Source organism: Ostrea edulis, chromosome 5, assembly GCF_947568905.1.
Source record: "Ostrea edulis chromosome 5, xbOstEdul1.1, whole genome shotgun sequence".
NCBI lineage: Eukaryota > Metazoa > Mollusca > Bivalvia > Ostreida > Ostreidae > Ostrea > Ostrea edulis.
The window spans coordinates 12,544,279-12,565,420 of record NC_079168.1 but is presented as its reverse complement, the minus strand read 5'-3'; the positions used below and the strand labels follow the sequence as shown (position 1 = coordinate 12,565,420).

The following is a 21,142-nucleotide window of genomic DNA, read 5'->3' as shown; positions in this document are numbered from 1 at the left end:
CTTGTAAACACTTTTTTCAGGATTTATAAAATGCTTTTGCCTTAAATTAAATGATGGTTCATTGTTAAAAATATATTACGCCGCAAACAAACGATATTTGAAATGCGACGATCTGTTGCGATAATAAACTGTACATGTAGGTTACTATTGCAAAATTCAAGGAAAGCAAGTCAATGAATAGGCAAAGAAGACGGTGCAGACGAATTTTCCATTTATTTCTACGTGTAACTCTTGTTAAAACTTTTTTCAAGATTAATAAAATATTTTGGCCTTGAAATAAATTGTGCTTCTTGTTTCATACATTACGCCGCAACGAACGATATTTGAAATACGACGAATAAATCCCTCTCTGTTGCGATAATAAATACATGTGGGTTACTATTGCAAAATTCAAGGAAAGCGAGTCAATGAAATAGGCAGCAAAGACGGTGCAGACGATTTTTTTTTATTTCCCCGTGAGGAATGCTATTGTTTCTGTCTGTTATTGAAATTGACAAACAAAAGCACACGTCAGAATATAATTTTTGTAGTTTTCATATGTATCACGAATAATTAACATACATAACGATTATAACAGCTCTTAAAGATGAAGAGGGAAAAAAAACCAACAAACAAAAAACACAATACATCAACATTTATATCACGACAAAAAAGTTAACGTGTGTGCGTTGAAGTGATAAAAACGTGATTTTAACAGCACAAATCGCAGAAGTCGTTTGATGCGAAAGTAGACAACAAATGACGTGAGGATGAATGTTACATATTCACAATGCTTAAAACAACTGTTGAAAAAACAACATGAAAATCGGTGTAAACGAAGCTTGTTAGAGCGAACAAATGTTTTCACAATTCTCGTGTCCAGATTTTAAGCATGTTTTCTGCCTGCGGAAATCCTTTGGTCGATCAAATCATTCGGCGCCATCTAGAAATGATGCTTGGTCTCCAATAAAACGATTGCGAGACTCCTTCTTTTCTCAAATAAATCCCTCTCAAACATCTTCCTGCTTTCAAGACAAAGGTAACTTTCAACAACAGAACTGGAGAGATAATTAAAACCGTTTTGGGTTACGGTTTTCTTTTAAAAAAAATCTTTTCATATTTCAGTCACGTGTCTCGCTCTTTTTTGATGTTCATGTCTGGCCTGACATCACCACCAAGTATTGTTGCAATTTCACCTTGCATAAAGGCCCATGGCACGTTGGACCCAACCAAGGGACACTTTTTTCCACTGGGGCAATAAACCTCCGAACCAGCCCCTTGCATCTTGATGCTATTTCTAGAACATGGGAAACAGAACTTGTGCTCACTAACAGAAGGGCATTGTACAAAATGGGTGTCTTCAAGACGCTCGTGACAGAGCGTACATTTTAAAGTTTCTGAGCTCTGAACGTTAGTTTCCAACAACGATGAAGACGTGCCTTCCTTTATAGACATGTGTGGTCCTCGTCTTGCAGCAGATGGCACTTGAGAACCACCCGGAGAATTATGAGAATTTCGGTTGTTTGGCGAAACAGGACCGGAAGAAATGTTATCGGTGACATTCATTAGTGCTGCCATTGGCGAAGGACCATTGATATTTGTGCATTCTGGAGGTGTGGGGGTATGGTTACTGGTGGGGGAGGTCGATGAGGAACCTGCAGATGTATATCCCGTTGAATTAATGGAATTAATGGTCATCTTCAGTACCTCTGATTGGTTTTGTATCCACTGCTGACGTTTTCTCTGTTCCCCGAAATCGTTATCTGGCTCTGGGGATGCTTTCCGTTTTTTGGACTGCCCCTCAAACGATCCATGAGAGCCTTGGCTTCTAGTGTGGGCCAAAGGTACATGTGGTCTTGTACTTGGTGTGGGCAATGGTGGTAAGCTGGGGTTGTGGTATGGGGACGGGATTATTTCCGGTTTTACTTGCTCTTTAAAGAATCTCACGGTCTCCGATAAAAGTTCACTTAAAATTTTCCAGTCGTTTGAACCGTGTTTCATTTCATACTCTAGATACTTGTAACCTGATGACAGTCCTTTGCCCACATCTTTGATACTGTCTACATGCATTTGTTTTACGACACTTGATGCACTGTTATAAATATTACCTGAACCAAGAGGATATTCCATGAAAACCTTCAATTCAAAGTCAACACCATTTTTGGAAGTGGAATCAAATGCAAAAACACGACCGACAAAATGATGGTCTTTTTTGAATCGGATTTCAAATGGTACTGCCGACGACAAGGCTGCGATAGTTTCACGAACAATTTGTGGACGCTTCGCCATGTCTTCTGGTGAGGTAAACTTGAAGATGTTATCTTCATGATGACCACCAGTGACTTCATCGTCATCATGGTCAGCGCTACGTTTCTTTGTATGCTGCAAACTATGTCCACCCATGGAAGTAACATTAGGATTTGGTCCATATCCAGGCCGTCCCTGGGGATGAGCACAGAAGCGAGCATTGTGGTCCGGGAGATGATGTATCGGGAATACTGCCGATACTGCACGAGCAGACGATATTGGAATGTTGGGCCCACGGTGGTGATCTGGCAGTTGGTCCTCAACTCGGGGTGGAACAACTCCGTTGGAATGGTTCTGTGGGGGTGAGTTATAGTCGTTCATTATGTTTCTTGAGCGGCTATCATAACGTTCCAGAGGTGGGTGATGACCACGTGGGTGGTCTATGGATCCATGCTGGTCAATGGAAGTCCTCTGGGGTGGTAGCCCATGATGTTTCATAGATTGACGGCTCTCGTGGAATCCATGTGAACGTTTCATACTCCGTGCACTCTCCAGCACCATTTCTATCCTGTCTGCTCCTTCGTAGTTGACGCATCCCCGACACACCGGCTCAGAAAAGTCGTGTAGCATAGCCCAGGGCATGCGGGGTAAATCACACAGATAGCACTGCTGTCTCTGTGTGCGGTGTGGCATTGACATTGTCAAACACAAAAATTCACAGCAAAAATTCACAGGAAAGGTAAATGTTATCCCAGTGCAGTCACTAAGTTTTCTTCATACGTCAACACTCCCCTGCATCACACACACGAATGTCAACAAAACCGCCATCCACTTGAAAATCAACAATACAGAGCATTCTTGCGCATGCGGATTTCCACTTAAAACTCAATCATCCTTCACGTATGGTTTGCACAGTCGACAGTTACTCTAGTGATACACACATTATATTTCTACTTGCACAATGCGCGCTGTTTACCGGAAAACCATCCATAGAGCATCTGCACGCAACTGTAATTGGATTCCAAATGTACTAGCGAGGAGATCCGATGGAGACATCAGAAAAAAAAAATAATACAGTATCACGCAAGCTTACAAAATATCTCGACTATCCATTCATCTCCCGGTGACCGAAGAACGCATAATTATCAAATCGGCTCAGACGTATTTTGTTATGATATGCTTTAAATCAAAATGACACGTCTTCACCAAAAGGTGGCTTTTATTTAAACTGGCTCGAGACAGGGAATTCCTACCTAAACAACGGGTCAACACGCGATAACTGCTACATTATACACCAGCAATACCACGTCCCGGAATAGACATTTACATGCAGTAATTGGTGTATTCGTGAATTATATGCTTCGGCATGAAAATTGGAGAAAGTTGTGTTGATAAAATGGAGAAAGTTCGTGCTGCAAACAAATATCCTTGCTTAGAATTAATTAAATCGCGTTCATTTGCGTGTCTTTATGTCATTTGACGTTCGTGACAGGAACGCGATTTCCAGATTTCGCCGATATGAACTTGGAGCACAGACAGGGACATCAATAACCAAGCATTTAAGTCAGAGAGGGGGTCCATATCTCGTAAAAAGAAACTGTATTCAAAACAGAAAATCAATGAAAAAATCTATCGAAACGGTGTGAGAACCATAGCGCGTGTGTCCCAATTTTCTTCTCGCCATGGAAACAAATCGTTCGATGTTCAAAATGACGTCACAGTCACAGATAATTGGTACTTAGCCAGTAGTTCTATTTTCATCAACCATCGATTTCCGCTGAGTTGAAGTTATTTTTTGCAACTTTCACCGCTGCATCCATTGTGCAATAAATTACAGAAGTCGCGAGTTTAATTACATCCGAGAAAAACAAGGTTATGAAAAAATCAGTGAAGGTTATAAATTGTTTTCTTTACATTATCGTCAATGTTGCAATGGCGAGGAATCGGTAAACAATCAAGAAATTATTATTTGCTATTTTGCTTATTTTTTCTCAATTTTTTATTGCTAACAAAACATACAATGTAGAACACCGAATATTGTTACTTATGAGGTTTGTTACTGACTGTCTACAGAAATTTGTCGGGTTGGTAAGGTGGAACCGAACCGTCTATGGAATCTAACAACCTGACACATTTCTATAGACAGTCAGTAAGAAACCGAATAAGTTTTTTGTTGTGTCGAAGACCAATATATCTTATATATAAATATGTATAAGAAGAAATACAATTAAGAAACGTTCCGAACGCCATGCTACCGTCTAAAATTTGCCACTCATTTAGATGGCAATCACGTGATGCGTTTTATCCAATGACGGAGCGTCATTCACTGTAACCGTTTTATAGATACTTATACCAGAGATATATATAACTTAACATTATTTACGTTCCAAACCCATCCATTTCAGAGAAAATAAAATGGTTAAATTTGGCAATTACATTCCCAATGTTTTTTGCCTTTGCTCTGTACAAATTGCAATGATAGCCATTTCTTCATTAATGCATTGTACCTATAAACAATGTGCGTATGAATACAGATAAATATAGTACGTCTATTTTCCAAACTCCCCGTCGAGGCCTCATTACGTCACCTACGAATAGACCTCTCCTCAAACTTCCACCAGAGTTCGTTTGCTCACAAACCAAACTCTTCCACTTAGGCATTATGGGATAGCGATTTCTTAGGCCGCGTATACTGTGACGTCACTGTAGAATGACGAAAAAACATAACGTCAAACGTAAACAACTTTCAAAACAAGAACGTAAACATCAAGTTCATTACTTTACACAATAATTTGAACAGAGTTTCCCTACTTTTTAATGATCTTTTGATCATTTTATGTTTAAAATAAAATCCATACTTTTATATTAATGCTCTAAATATCAATATTTTCAAACTTTTAACTGCGAACTACTTCTTTAGTGTTATTTGCCTGCGTGATAATCGCGGACTCACAATATACAAATCTGTATATTGTGCTGCGTCACATAGGAGAGGTCTATTCGTAGGTGACGTAATGAGGCCTCGACGGGGAGTTTGGACCTCTCCTATGTGACGCAGCACAATATACAGATTTGTATATTGTGAGTCCGCGATTATCACGCAGGCAAATAACACTAAAGAAGTAGTTCGCAGTTAAAAGTTTGAAAATATTGATATTTAGAGCATTAATATAAAAGTATGGATTTTATTTTAAACATAAAATGATCAAAAGATCATTAAAAAGTAGGGAGACTCTGTTCAAATTATTGTGTAAATTAATGAACTTAATGTTTACGTTCTTGTTTTGAAAGTTGTTTACGTTTGACGTTATGTTTTTCCGTCTTTCTACAGTGACGTCAGACAGTATACGCGGCCTAAGAAATCGATATCCCATAATGCCTAAATGGAAGAGTTTGGTTTGTAAGCAAACGAACTCTGGTGGAAGTTTGGTATTTTTTCCTGAAGCATGCCGGCGTGAAGCGTCACAGTTCATACCCTCGTGTATTTTCTTTTTAAATGTAATTCACATTTGTTAAGTAAACGAAAATATTAAAGGATTTCAAAATTGACCGGACCCCACTGTCACCTTTATGAAACGCAAGCCTTTAATATTGAGAATAGTCAAAGTGTCAAAAATTGTGTATTGGATTCAGACAATGCCATGCAGTGTGTATTACGTAGAGCATGTACAACGTATTATACAGGAAGAAATGTTCTAAGATAAGCCGATAGCAGGGTTACCATGCACAGGGATTGGCGCGTCGCTAACAGATTGTGTCATTTTTCGATAAGTCACGCAACTTCACTTCCATATACCACGAAAGAGAGGCCTTGGGCACGGCAGGCAATTAGCGGTCCCTCAATATACACGGCAAGCACTGGTCCAGACGACACGAAAGATCAGAAATTAATCAGGTTTTTCAGCAATCCAATCGCCCTTCGACACGCGAGTTGCATATTAAAATACATATGCACTGTTGACAATAATGTCAGTATAGCTTTTTTGGTTAAGTGTATGGTGTACTGTCACGGAAACAAAAAAAACAAGGACACAATGAAAATCTTTAGCTTTGCGCAGAGACTTTTCGACAGACTTAGAAAAAAAACACCCAGCTTGCTTTTCCCGTAATGAATTCAGAAAACTATAACTAGTCTGTATAGGTATAGGTCTGCATCATATATCGTGTAATCAGAAAAGTTTAAGGCATGCAACCAAATCATATCACAGTGTAGAATTTGCAACAGTACCGCCAAAAGATTTGATGGGGGTATGCTATTTTCCCGTCAATTTCAATGACTATGAAATAGCCTGACATTATACAGAAATGCAATTGAAATTGCTATACAAGGAGAACCTCCTGTACGGATGATTTCCTTCATCTTCTATGGTAAATTGGAACAGCTCTTTACGATGAACTCGTCTTTATCAACTTTGACACACGTTTATACTAGTTTTTTTTTTTAATGAATTAAATCTTATATCAAAGTTTGGAGCAAAATTTCAACTGAGAAACGGAATATGTTCACCTGCATTGAAAAACAATTTTTCAAGAACAAGCTATCAACATTATCTATTCCTGGACATTGTGCATTTGACGTTTACATAGCCAGTCTACAACGGGAAGACGTCACTGGCAGACGACCGAAGCATCGCAAATAGCGCCCGCCTCTGTAGAACATCGTCCAAAATACCTGACAGACAATGGGTTTGATTCGCTGGTATTACAAGATGAATCAGAACGATTCTGTATATTGTAGGAGAGCTGTCTTGTCAAATCTAGCATGCTGGGCATTGTTTACGTGCAATAAGTGTTTATGACTTGATGAAATTTGATCCCTCTCGCTGACTCGCTTTGGAGATGAGATATGTACTGGAGTCAGATTTCAATGTATCAAGCACGTACTAAAAAACAAACAATACAGTGCATTTGGTCAACGTATGCCTTGAGCACCTTGAAAATTCTTCGAAAATTGTCAAATCAAATATTCATATATTCATAAAATGTTCCAGTTCCTTGACGTAATGTTTTCTCGAGACCCCCTGCTGCGCTCTAGATAAGCTCGGAGACTAATAACAGGAAGTCTCCACCATTTAACTTCAGGTAGAAACATAATTTCATCAAGATATGACCCAATTATACCCTAATACAACCATATCACAATGCCAGGAGGAACCGATTATCACCAGATTAACTCCGTGTGATTAATACCTTATTCTGTTTTATTTACTTATTTTTTGAAATGTTTTGTCACATGACAAAGGACGTTTTGTCACATGAGAAAGGATTTCTTGATCATTGTTCTTTGAAATTAACATGTATCAATGATGAGTGCATAAAAAAAGTAAGCGCCCATGCAGATATAATTGCGTATCTAATTCCATAAATTCTTGAGGACAGGAAGCCCAACACCCATCCCTAATCAAATACATTATAATTAAATTCTTTGATCCACCCACAGAGCGTAAATAATTTTACATGCGGCGGATACTCTCTGTGGAATTTAGTTACATGATCATCTTTTGTATGAAGTACACTTCAATAAACATAAACATAAAAATATTTTCAATAGAATTAAAATCCTAAAAAAGGACGACTACATACTGGGGGGGGGGGGGGGGGGGGGGGGGGGGGGGGGGGGGGGGGGGTGTCAAGCAACTATGATTTTATATATGGTGGATATGCTTTGAGAACGGGTCAGGAAATTTATTATCAATAACATTTGGCATTTTTCGCATGGAATAAATTTAAAATGTGGGCGTTCGATATAAATATAATTGCTATGTATAAAACATCAATCTGAATATCACTGGAGATGAGGACTACGGACGGGGAAGGGGGGGGGGGGGGGTCTCCAGCAACTATGATCCAACAGACGCGAATGAAGAAAATATTAGCATATCTAATCAATTTGTACTGTATAACATCATGTTTTACTGTATAATAAATCGGAACCCCCGAATCAAAAGGTATGCTGCATGCACGAGTGATTGAATGGGTAAAAACAGTTTGACGACCATAGGAGAAAGGGGGGGGGGGGGGGGGGGCTGGTTTTAATCAGACTGGGATAAAAAAAAAAAAAAAAAAAGAAGAAGAAAAAGAACACCATTTTACTGTATTTTTATACACCCTTAAAAGGAACTCGTAATTACGAGATAATATTATTTCGTAATGTACATGGCTAATTTTTCTCATCATTACGAGATATTTATTTCATAATTACGACTTCTCGTCTTGCAATGGCATGATAAGGAACTCGTAATGTCCCAATAACTAAAAAAAAGATCATTATTAACTCGGAAAGATGATGTATTTTCTCATAAAACAAGATCATTACATTCTATCTCGTAATTAAAACATTTTTTGTAATTATTCCTTCAATGACAGTAATCGGCTTCCATACTGAATTCTACCATAAATATAGTTACTCTACCCTGAGAAAAGCCGACGAAACACGTACAAGAGTACCACCTTTCATACTTACATTCAAAGTCACAACTTTATAGACAGGATGCCAGTGTTTAAAGAGGTCAAGGAGTCTTGGTAATCAGAAATTGTTATTTTGATCATGATGTGATCAAAAAAAGGGAGACCCCGAACCAAATAACATCTACACTTACATGGACATGAATTATTCATACATTTCCTATGGACAGGTACCCCCTGTTGCATGGTAATATCAAAATCTAAGTTTTTAAACAGCCACCTGGTGCTTCAATTTTTTTTATCACAACAATTCTCCAACATGAATTCTGATTAACATGGACCAAACATCTTATAGAATGCGGAAAACAGTAATCAGTAATTATTTTTCATGCTTGGTGACTGCTGGAAAACAATAATCGGTAATTATTTTTCATGTTTGGTGACCTGAAAGACTAACATCAAAGCTATATGCATGGGACTAACGAAGGTCAAGATCATTTATCAAGGTCAAGGTAAACATGTAACACAGAGACATGATCAGGGATGTGACTGCAGTCTACACAGAACACAGTTATGATCAGGGATGTGACTGCAGTCTACACAGAACACAGTTATGATCAGGGAAGTGACTGAAGTCTACACAGAACACAGTTATGTTCAGGGATGTGACTGCAGTCTACACAGAACACAGTTATGTTTTATTTGAATTCTTTGATTATTAATAAAGATAAAGTTCCTATGATTCTGTTCCATACTAGTTCATTTCCCTTTTTCACAAAATGATGTGGACACCTGGGCGTAAAGACACCCTTCCTACTATGATGTAGCAGTCATTACTGTATAATTACACTGATTAATTTCAAACTTATCCCATCAATTTCTCCATGTCTCATAAACCTGACTTTAACGATTACAATTTCTTAACTGATGAGTCCATTTCTTAAATTTCATAATCAAAACTTTGAATCTCTTAAAAAGTTTAAATTTAATTTATTTTACGACATTTAACAAACAAGTTCTACAACTTAATTGATGCTTTTCGTCAGCTCGGATTTTGGCGTGAAGGGGTCATTAATGTGGAAGGAAACCAGAGTACCCGAAAAAAGCCACGTGTCCAGTGGGTGACAACAATACCCTCTCACCTACAACCACTGCTGATCTGAGGATCTTGAGGCTCGGACTTGGGTTGCAGCGGTGAGAAGCGACATCCTCAGTATCTTCTTTTCTCAAAATTACAACTTTTTTCTTTAGTAATTACATCTTCTGAATCCCTGAATTATGGCTTTTTATCTGGAATTACAACTTTCAAGTCTCGTAATTACAACTTTTATCTTGTAATCACAACTCTTTTTTATGACCTTCTTTGAAAAAGAAGGAGCATATTGTTTTGCACCTGTCGGTCGGTCATTTGGTCTGTAAACCAAGTTATGTCCACTCAATATCTAAAGAACATGACAGTTACTAAACTTGATACAGTGGTTGCTCCTAGAGAGCAGATGACCCTTATTGATTTTCAGGTCACAAGGTCAAGGGTCAATCTGTTGCTCCGTAGACCAATATTTGTGATTGTTACTCTTTGTTTTGCACCTGTCAGTCAGTCTGTTGACCATGTCTTGTCCGCTCAATATCTAAAGAACTCTTTGCTTGACAGTTACCAAACTTGATACAGTGGTTACTCCTTGCAAGTAGATGAATCCTTTTAATTTTGAGGTGTCAAAGGTCAATTTACTCTTAATGTAAGATATTGTCTGCTAAATATCTAAAGAACCCTTTGCTTGACAGTTACCAAGCTTGGTACAGTGGTTGCCTCTAGAGAGTAGATGACCTCATTTGATTTCAGGTCACAAGGTTAAAGGTCAAGGGCCAAACTGGACATAGTAAGATATTGTTCATTCAATATCTTGAGAATGGTTTGCTTGACAGACATCAAACTTGGTACATTGGTTCTGCCTGAGGATCACAAAATTATGATGTGACACATTATTGACTTTAGGATGCATTGTTACTTTTATCATTATCATGTGACATATATATGATACATAGTTACTTTTATCATTACGATTTGATGCCTGTATGATACATAGTTACTTTTATCATTACAATGTGACGTATATATGATACATTGTTACTTTTATCATTACGATGTGAGGCCTGTATGATACATTGTTAGTTTTATCATTACGATGTGATGTATATATGATACATTGTTACTTTTATCATTACGATGTGAGGCCTGTATGATACATTGTTAGTTTTATCATTACGATGTGATGTATATATGATACATAGTTACTTTTATCATTACGATGCGATGCCAGTATGATACACTGTTAGTTTTATTATTATGATATATCATGCTCAGACCATGGTATTCTCCTTATGCACAACAATCATGTTCTAAAAATATTGAGGAGAGTATCTAGTTGGGCATAAAGAGAGTGAAAAAGTTGTTTTGAGAGGTTGATGACTGTGATATTATCATTTTGTGTTAATATAGGTATTGTTTACAGTTTAGTCGTGCTTTCCTATACCAATACATGGTACCAAAGCATGCACTACAAATTCATCACTGTGACATTCTTTTTTTTCTTCTTTTTTTTTTGGCATTTGTAAAAAACAACAACAAAAAACCAAACAAACAAACAAACAAAACAGCCCCCCCCCCCAAAAGCCAAACACACAACAAAAACATTTATCAGGGTTTGGAATTTTGTCTGACAAGACCACTTAAAACATATAATATCGGTTCAATCATAGTTAAGGACATTAGTATTCGGGGATTTTTGCACTAAACTCATTCAGAAGCATTTCTTCGAAAGCAGCCAGTCCTCTTTTAACCTCTGTCTCTATGTTGATCAATCTGAGAAAATCTGTTCCCATTAGTATAAGCTTTTCACGTCTGAACATAATTCCAACATCCATCAGAATTCAAAATCACACAGGCTGGTTAATTTTTTTTTCCGAAGAAAACGGGTGGTCTTCCTATCTTAAATTTTAAGATGAAGGATACTAGCATGCATATCTTAAAGGGATATTAGCACCCAAAGTCATTTTTTAAATCATTTGTCGATTATAACCAAACTTACTGAAACGGTACAGCATGTAAAAATCACCTCTGAAAGATTAAAATTCATACATCTTTTGTTGTAATTTTGACATTAGAGTTTCTTTTGCTTAAATACAGGAACAATGGCAGAAACAAATTACTATATGGAAGTAAAGAATTCATTGTGGAGAAATTTTACATTATTTTCATAAGATTTGATTGGAGGATGCTCTTTTTCACTCTCATGTTTATTTTTCTGTATATTGTTAACACATTAGAGCATTTTAATCACGGTTCAGAATGAAATAGTTTTTACAACCTATAGTTAACAACTACAGCCCCTTTAAATGAACAGGAGACCCCTGTTACAAAAGCTCACCTGAGTCACCTGGCCCTGCTGTTTTTCGGTAGAAGATTTTTTTAAAGATCTTTACCCTCTTTAAACTTATGACAAATGTTGAACTCCAACCTAGCCCCATGGGGTTTTGACTGAACTGAACTTGAATCCACACAACATGGGGTTTTGACCGAACTGAACTTGAATCCACACAACATGGGGTTTTGACTGAACTGAACTTGAATCCACACAACATGGGGTTTTGACCGAACTGAACTTGAATCCACACAACATGGGGTTTTGACTGAACTGAACTTGAATCCACACAACATGGGGTTTTGACTGAACTGAACTTGAATCCACACAACATGGGGATGCCTCAAAATTAATAGAACTAACACGCCTTGCTGTTCTGGAGAAGATTTTTTTTCAAAAATTTTATCCCCATCCAACCCAAAGTTCCATGAAAAAAAGAAACCAGCATTCGGAACATTTCCATGTTGAAATGATTTGTAGCCCTGCTCCTCTTTAATTTCTTCTTCTTCAAATTTTCTCTATGTTCTCAAGTAAAATTTTGATTCCCTATTCAAACCAACTCTAGTTGAATATCTGCAGTATTGGAATGCTTGCACACTAATTTATATCTAATCAGTGGTCCTTGTCAAAGATTACTACATTCCCATGTAAAACGTTGATCTCCTATAATTGAGACCCTGACCTATCCCCAGACCATGATTTGAAGTAAATTGAATCTGCAGTACCTCAGGATGCTTGCATATCAATGATGTCAAATCATGGCCCTTCTGATTTTGAGAAGAAAATTTTTAAAGATTTTTTCCTATACATCCCTATGTAAATCTTTGATCCCCTATTGTGGCCCCATCCTACTCCCAGGGGTCTTGCTTTGAACAATTTTGAATCTCCACTCATTTGGGAATCTTAAAATTCACATAAGTTTTGTTTTTCTGGTCCAGTGGTTCTTTAGAAGATTTTTAAATGAGGCCACCTTATTTTCACTATTTCTTAATTATCTCTCCTTTGAAAATGGTATGACCTTCATTTAAACAATTTTGAATCCCCTTTACTCAAGGATACTCTACAACAAGTTTGGTTGAAATTGATCCAATGGTTCTGGAGAAGAGGTTAAAAATGTGTAAAGTTTATGGACAGGCAGATTGACATTGGACAACGGGTGATCTAAAAAGCTTACTAATGGGCTTATAGCTTAGGTGAGCTAAAAAGTGAAGATAACAGTGATCAATCTCATAAATCCTATAAAGAATACAAAATGAAGAGTAGGGTAAATGTGATTAATAAGTAGGTAATTACCTTTCACAAGCATCATAAGATTTAGTCCTGAGCTGAGCGAGAAACCACAGTGTTTGGATGAATAAAAGGTTTATCACCATTATCTGGGAAGGTTTCGAAAAATTCAAAGAGGGCATTGTGACCATAGATAGTATTTTCTACAACAAAAAGGGGCTTGACCCCTCCCCTCCTCCTCTAAAGAAAATAACCTGTTGGGATTGAAAAATTCAAAGAGCATCCCTTCACACTGTCGACAATTAGTAAATGTAAGTCTCATAGTGTCCTTGATGACCTTTTGACCCCCAAAATCAATACAGTTCTTCCTCTCTTGATAACTAAACTACAAGTCAATTAAGTATCAAATCAAACAAGCAAAACATGTGGCCTGTAGTGTCTACAAGGTTTCTTATGAAGTCCTGTAGTGACCTTAATCTTATGACCTCAAAATCAATAGTGTTCTTGATCTTTTGATAACAAAACTACATGTGAATTAAGTCTCAAATCAAACGAGCAAAAAATGTGGCCTGTAGAGTGTCGACTCTACAAGGTCAGTCTTACATCATCGTCAGAAACCCACGGTTGATTACGCTTTGTTCCTCTCTCCTTCACCCGTGGGTCCATTCATTCCTACTTGCCCGTTCTCATGAATAATTAATGAGGTAATTTGATTGGGCGCTCATAGTACACCCTGAGTGAAATTGTCCAATCAACAAGATGCTTTCAGCCCAATTTTGGTGCACTATTGTTGTGATAGCAAAGTTAAGTTAATGCTACCTTTGAATACAGGAGAGTTTGGTTACTATAACAATTATGTTGATTGGTTGATATTTTTAATCATTTATTCATGAGAATACGCAAGTAGGGATGAATGGACCCACGGGTGATGGAGAGAGGAACAAAGCGTAATCAACCGTGGGTTTCTGACAATGGTCTTACACATACATCACACACATACACACCCACACACAAATACTTCCATTATCACACACCCTCTCACAATTCATTGCAAGGGGATAATAAAATGGGGGTGAGGGAGTGAAAGAGGCAGTTTAAAAAAATCCTCTAGAATTTCTAACAAATACTTTGTACATATTTTTACACAAGAAATTAAGTTCCCTTTATTTATTTCATCAAGATTAAGTTGTCATTAAACATGATTAAAAACAGCACATCATATCAATATAACTACCATGTCAATCACCAATTTTATTCCGATAAAATACTTGCATATCATATAAGCATATGCCCCAATGAATTTTCTTAGCCAAGTTATGTACATCTATAAGTCAACAAAATCTGAAGTATACATATAATGTATTTACAATTTATGAATTTAAAGGAAGGAAATCATTAACTGCCAAAAGCTTTATTATGGCAGATGTTTGAAATATTATGCTTCTCATTGTTTGTCTATTTACATCATTTACTTACTTCAAACACATTTCATTTTTTATACATCTCATTCTTTGTTTATACATGTATTAATATCTATATGAATGCTCATGCATTGATTTTTAAATATAGGTGACATGGATTAGGTTTATCTCTGAATATATCATATCATAACGGGAAAACTAGTCGCTCTTCACCAACATCCAATCATCTCCATCACAAAAATTTCAATCATCTTAACATCTAATACAAAAGATGGCTATATTTGCAATGCACCAGTTAATTTACAGTAGTTCTGTACAAATTCTTACTCTTATTTCACATCCAAGCAAAATGTGACAAATTATTGGTTAAATATACAGAAGCTAATGTTGAAAATCACGTTTTTCGCAGTTTACACACAGCTGGAAATCCTCCTCCATGTTTTAACACAACAGATAGTCGTATATGAGAAGAAATGCTGATTTGTCAGTATAACAAACCACTAAGGACCCAGCCTTGTTCTGTGACAGATTTCTGTCATTCAAGAGACACAAATGCTTCATCCGAAAACACAAGGGTGATCAATTTCTGTGTAGGGAAAATATATGTGTTTTACTCAGAATTAATCTCTCTCTCTCTCTTGTAATTCTTTTCTTCTAAGATAGTCTGTTCCAGTTTGTCTCTTGGACATCCTTCCTTATTTTAGTCTGATTAAGCAATAAATAACTGAAAAGTTCCCAAGTTAATGGGGACTGGAAACATACACCCATCAAAGACAATCATTCAACATAAATACTGCCAACGTAATTCTTATAAGGACATAGAACTTCCGAGGATAGAGGTGAGATCAGACTAATATAACAGTTAATTTATCTATATGTGGGTGGGTGTCATTAATAGTAACATTTTCTTGGGCTGCTGAAGTGATGTATTGCATGCTATGACAGACACACAAGTCAACTGCCAATTCCACAAGACTCCAAAGTTCTCAGATCTTCACCCTCCCAGTGACAATCACCAACTAAACAGAGATCTGAGTGATGGAAAGTTAACAATGACAAATGGGGATGTTTTATTAATTGTAATCAAATACCTGTACAAATTCAGAAGTAGTAATTGATTGTAATTTTTATTTTATGATGCAATACATTACATATTCAGTTGAACTTCTGTATCTGGAACACTGATATCTTGAATTCTATGGATATGTCAAAGTGATTTGGAAGTCCCACCCATTTATTCTCCAAGTATTCTACCCTCAATGTCTCAAACCCTTGGATATCTTGGAAGTTTTTTCTCTGTCCCAATGAGTTCGAGATAATGAGGTTTGACTGTAATTGTAATGTAATTTATCACTTTACCAAACCAGCATGTAATTTTTATTATTTACCTTTCCAATGTTTTTGCCTTTGCTATCTTTACGAATTGTAATGATAACCATTTCGTCATGAATGCATTGTTGAACAATGCTGTAAAGCCTGTATGAATCTTAAATATAGTACGATTACTTTAATGACTGGGAATTCCAACAGAAGTGAAAGTAGAAGTAAATATAAACAAGAGACCAATGGGCCTTATCAGTCAAATGAGTATCCGTTAAAAGTATCCATCACTATAGGGCCTTATCAGTCAAATGAGTATCCGTTAAAAGTATCCATCACTATAGGGCCTTATCAGTCAAATGAGTATCCGTTAAAAGTATCCATCACTATAGGGCCTTATCAGTCAAATGAGTATCTGTTAAAAGTATCCATCACTATAGGGCTAAAAAATCTACAAAAAGTATATCTAACCTAAATTCTAATATTCAGCAAAAGTATGAAACAAGATACATTGTATGTTCTTAAAACTTAACTGCAACCAAAAGTGCCTATACTGATGAAAGACTTTACCTAATATAAGTTGGACCAGTCCTAGCGTCAAAACTCTGGGATTGCAAAATTCATAATTTTGATACATCTTTTTTTTCTATTCCTGAATATGCATTTAGTTTTTATTCAATATCAGCAAACTTAAAGAAGTCTTTCAAATGATAAAGACATTAAGGATCACTATGATAATTTTGGTCCCACCCTGGGACCCAAACCCAAACCCATACCCTGGAATAATTATTATGAAATTTACAATTTTGGTAAAAGACTGCCAACTCCTTCTAAATATCTATTTAGTTTCAATTTTGAATCAATAGCATTAAAGAAGATGTTATTTAAATGTTTGTATATATGCATATATATACATAAAAGATTTACACTGTACACTGAGTTTGTTTTTGTAAACGATGTATTTTATGTATCTATTTTCTTTCGTCTAACATACAAAAAGCATTATATACACATCACACACTATCAATAAGAAAACTGCAATTTTTTAAGCACAAGCATACTGTATTTAAAGGTAGTTCATGTAATGTTTAACGCATTGAAAAGATGTTTGAAGATTTTTGATGTGAAAAAGTAAAGATAACGAACAGTGATCAATCTCATTAACAAAACTGAGAGTAGGGCAATCATGAATGCCTTGAAACACCAGAGGTGGGATCAGGTGCCTAGGAGGAGTAAGCATCCCCTGTTGACCTTTGAAACACTGCGAGCCCTATACACGGAATAATGTTTGATAATATGCTTCATGCTTGATGAATATCATTGTAAAATCAAACTATTGCAAATCTTGATCTTCTTGCTTCAACATGATCAATGGATATTATTAGAAATAGTTTAGAGACCGATTTCCACTCAATGTACTGAATATTAACATACATACAATAAATTCAAGGTTGGAAATACACTAAATGTGATATGTAATATTGATTGTTGTTAACAAGTTTTTCTGACTCTAAGATATAAAATTCCAATTACGGTACCACTTTTCTTGATCCAGTGATTAGTATCACGTGACAGACTTTTAACGAGGACATGTGAGAATTCCTGTGTATCTATATCTACACTTCCTGCTATCACAACCAATATAATTCAATTCTTTTGCTATTTTATGTTTAGGATTTCTGGTTTCAACCTTTCATTTAATTTGAAAGTTTCAGGTCGATCTGGAAAAGAATGAATTTTCTGTCTTTATTGATTCACACTCTATTCAAAGAGACGGTAATAAAGTTGGAAATGAGAAAGCACTTCGCATGAAAACTGAAAACCATTTACAATATTGAACTATAATGCATTTGTAACGCGCCAGGATAAGCCTTCACTGGACTATGATTTCAAATTAAGATGATATACGTTTCTTTCTTGTGGCATTTATAATGTAGGTTTTGCATTCAAAATAAATAATAGGTTTATTCTGAATATTTTAATACCATATTTAAATAAATATATAAAAACATTTCTATAGATACCCATTCTCAGTTAATGTGTGCAATTCTATGAGCTTAAAAATAAAGAATTCCAAAACTTGACCCTTCTGTGTTTTTTCATATAGCTGAAAAAAATTACAGAAAAGAGAAATACTATTATCTTCATGAAATTGCTATGCATTTTATTTTATCACAATGTCAAACATAAGCACCCTATACCATGTATAGCAAGTAGATTTAAACACTCGATAAGTACAAAACAAAAGATCACACATTTTTGAAATAGAATATTGTGCTATATCTCTTTATCAATACACATTTCTGAAGCAAATATTGAAAACATCAACAGAAACAAAGTCTTGGAGTGTATATTTCAGGTGGCTAGGAAACTACTTCTTAGACATGTTAGACAAAGACACAACTTTTCCGTCATGATCTTCTATAATCACGTTGAAATATTGTACTATATTCGTTTTTCATGCAGCTTTCTACATGTGTAATAATCTTGATATTCTTTAAAGAAATGAAACTTAAATATCTTCCAACTACAGAACGTGTTATAAATTTGTATTTCCTCATGTTATTAATTCTGAAACTTTTTTAACTTACATTTCACAGATAGCTCCATGACGCTTTCTCTTTTAAGTCAAGCAAATAACATAATTTAAATCCAAAAATTAATGAAACATGTGCAATAAATGACAAAAATAAAGAAAAAAAATATTAAAGTTTTGTGTTGTTCAATGTATGTAATTTGCTTTGATAGATAAAACCACATACATACATGTAATTATATAAGTATTCTGTTATGTATTATGCATTATTAGAATTTCCTTTTCTAAATTGCAAGATTGTTTGATATTACAGAGGATTTTCTTTCCTCTTGCATGTCTATATGTTGTTTCCCATGGGTGGCAGAAAATCCAATGTTTATTGGATTTTGGTGGCCTATTGTTTGTTGCCACCTTATTTTTCATCATAGTGATTATAATCATCACACTACAATATCTTAACATGTAATTTTGGGAGATCCTAAACCAAGTCTATATATGTACAATTTGATAAGAAAGTAGGATCTCCCTAATTGTTTATCTTGATATCTTCTTGTCATTATAATAAAGACAATTTTACAACTACAACCATTATTGTTTGTTGTGATGGAATATAACTAGCTGCGGGAAACATGTTTTAACCTCTAGATTTATCATACAGAACGCATAAAGTGATATTATTGTAAATAATATGTTTTATGCATTTATACGTAACAATGCACCAGTACATTATTTTTGCTGGCTTTGTGACGTAGCAATGCACTAGTACATATGTGACGTTAGATTATCTCAAGACATAATAAATTACTGTATGACGTTATCAGTATAGTTATTACCGTTAGATGTTTGACTTGTCTTAAGCGAATCCTATAAATAAAACAAGGAATAATTGTGACAGGTTAAAATGACTGTTAAATTCAACCAGTAATATCATTCACTTACTTAGATCAAAGATCAAAGGAATGCCACGATCATTATTCTACGATATATCTTCATACAAATTAACTGATTATGAAATAATTGATACACATCTCGCTTGCGCTTCAAGTTTTGTTAATGCAACAACAAAGTTGACGACTGATAAGTCAATTTTACAATCATAAAAATCAATCAGTAGATGTTGTAAAACAAATTCATAAATGACTGAAGAACATTTGTCATTCAGTATAAACCAATCATCTGCATTCCGATAGCGATACACATGTAAACATGGTGATGCACAGACAAGTTTTTCTTGAACTGTAGTCAAAGCAATTGATATTATCCGTTAACATCAAACTAAATACTTGAAATCTTTTTTTTCAAAAATAGATGTAGAACGCTCCTACCATCTCACCTCTTTCATCAACAAAAAACCATGTAGACCATTTTGAAAACTGCCATGATGTCACAGAGACCTACATGTAATTTGCCACTATATAGGAAAACAATTGGCTGTATATTTCTGAGCTGTAGTAGAATAGAAATAAAGTTCTTGTTTTCATGTATGTTGCAGGATAACCTCTTGGTCTCGAAATGTTGTTTGAAATATAAAAGCCTCAGCTAACGCCTCAACTTTTATATTTCAAAAAAATATTTCCCTACCTCTGAGGTTATCCTCCAACACACACAAAAACGCGATCATTATTTCTTAATTCACGACTAGGAATTACAATGCTTAGGATTTCCTAAAAGTAGGTCAAACTCTACACAAAAACGCGATCATTATTTCTTAATTCACAACTAGGAATTACAATGCTTAGGATTTCCTAAAAGTAGGTTAAACTCTACACAAAAACGCGATCATTATTTCTTAATTCACGACTAGGAATTACAATGCTTAGAATTTCTTAAAAGTAAGTCAAACTCTAAGGTCAAGGTCACAACCTTTGGTCCTAAATTGGCTAAAGAAAGGTCTTGTCACAAGGAATACACATCATGACCACTTTCAAATCAATTAACAATACCTAAAAACTTAACACTAAGTCTTTCCAACCTAAAACTTAGCAAATTGTCTAACTGAGTAATACACACCTAATCAATATTCAACTGCATCTATAGTCTGCAACTACTCGACACTTACATTGCATACCATGACATCATGAAATGTGTCCAATCAAATGTGTCACACGGAAAACTACTGAGCAGTCTGTACCCCCCCCCCCCCTTCCAATACTAAGTTATCATTCTAAAAACAGAATAATTAACTACATTGTAAATCAATCACCACAATTTAACATCATTGTCTATAAAACAATTAATGGGTGGGTTTTTTTTAAAGAAATCGTGTAAATATATTCCGTGAAATAACTTGTGCACATTTTGCACAATGCATTGTGGGAAATGGCCATCACAACGTAACTGTAAGCTCAGTTCAATAAATACACAACAATGGCATCATAAGTGATGACACACATGAATATTTTGACCACGAAGTAATCAAACAGTTTTGAGCATTATCACTCAGATAAATGACATGACTGACCTCAAACAAATAACTGTGCCAATGAAAATCTCAAAATGCAAACATAACAACACAACTATGAAATAGTCATTGCAGATGTAGAAAAAGACACTGTGCTTCTGAGATTATTAGACATTTATGAAAACTC

The 21,142-nt window shown here is 35.6% G+C and overlaps 2 protein-coding genes across 2 annotated transcripts in view; both read right to left on the bottom strand.

The window, feature by feature from the left end:
* Positions 1 to 21,142, bottom strand: part of LOC125649529 (TALPID3 protein-like) — an 81,667-nt gene that overhangs the window by 47,855 nt on the left and 12,670 nt on the right. The gene's annotated exons all lie outside the window — the stretch shown is intronic.
* On the bottom strand, positions 620 to 3,779 carry LOC125649528 (probable E3 ubiquitin-protein ligase IRF2BPL). Its single transcript, XM_048877102.2, has one exon. It carries the CDS (start codon positions 2,923 to 2,925, stop codon positions 1,105 to 1,107), a length of 1,821 nt encoding a protein of 606 aa, XP_048733059.2. The 5' UTR covers positions 2,926 to 3,779; the 3' UTR covers positions 620 to 1,104.

What these genes read in the sequence shown, in the direction of transcription:
- LOC125649528 (XM_048877102.2), bottom strand. Translation starts at nt 2,925, where the DNA reads ATGTCAATGCCACACCGCACACAGAGACAGCAGTGCTATCTGTGTGAT.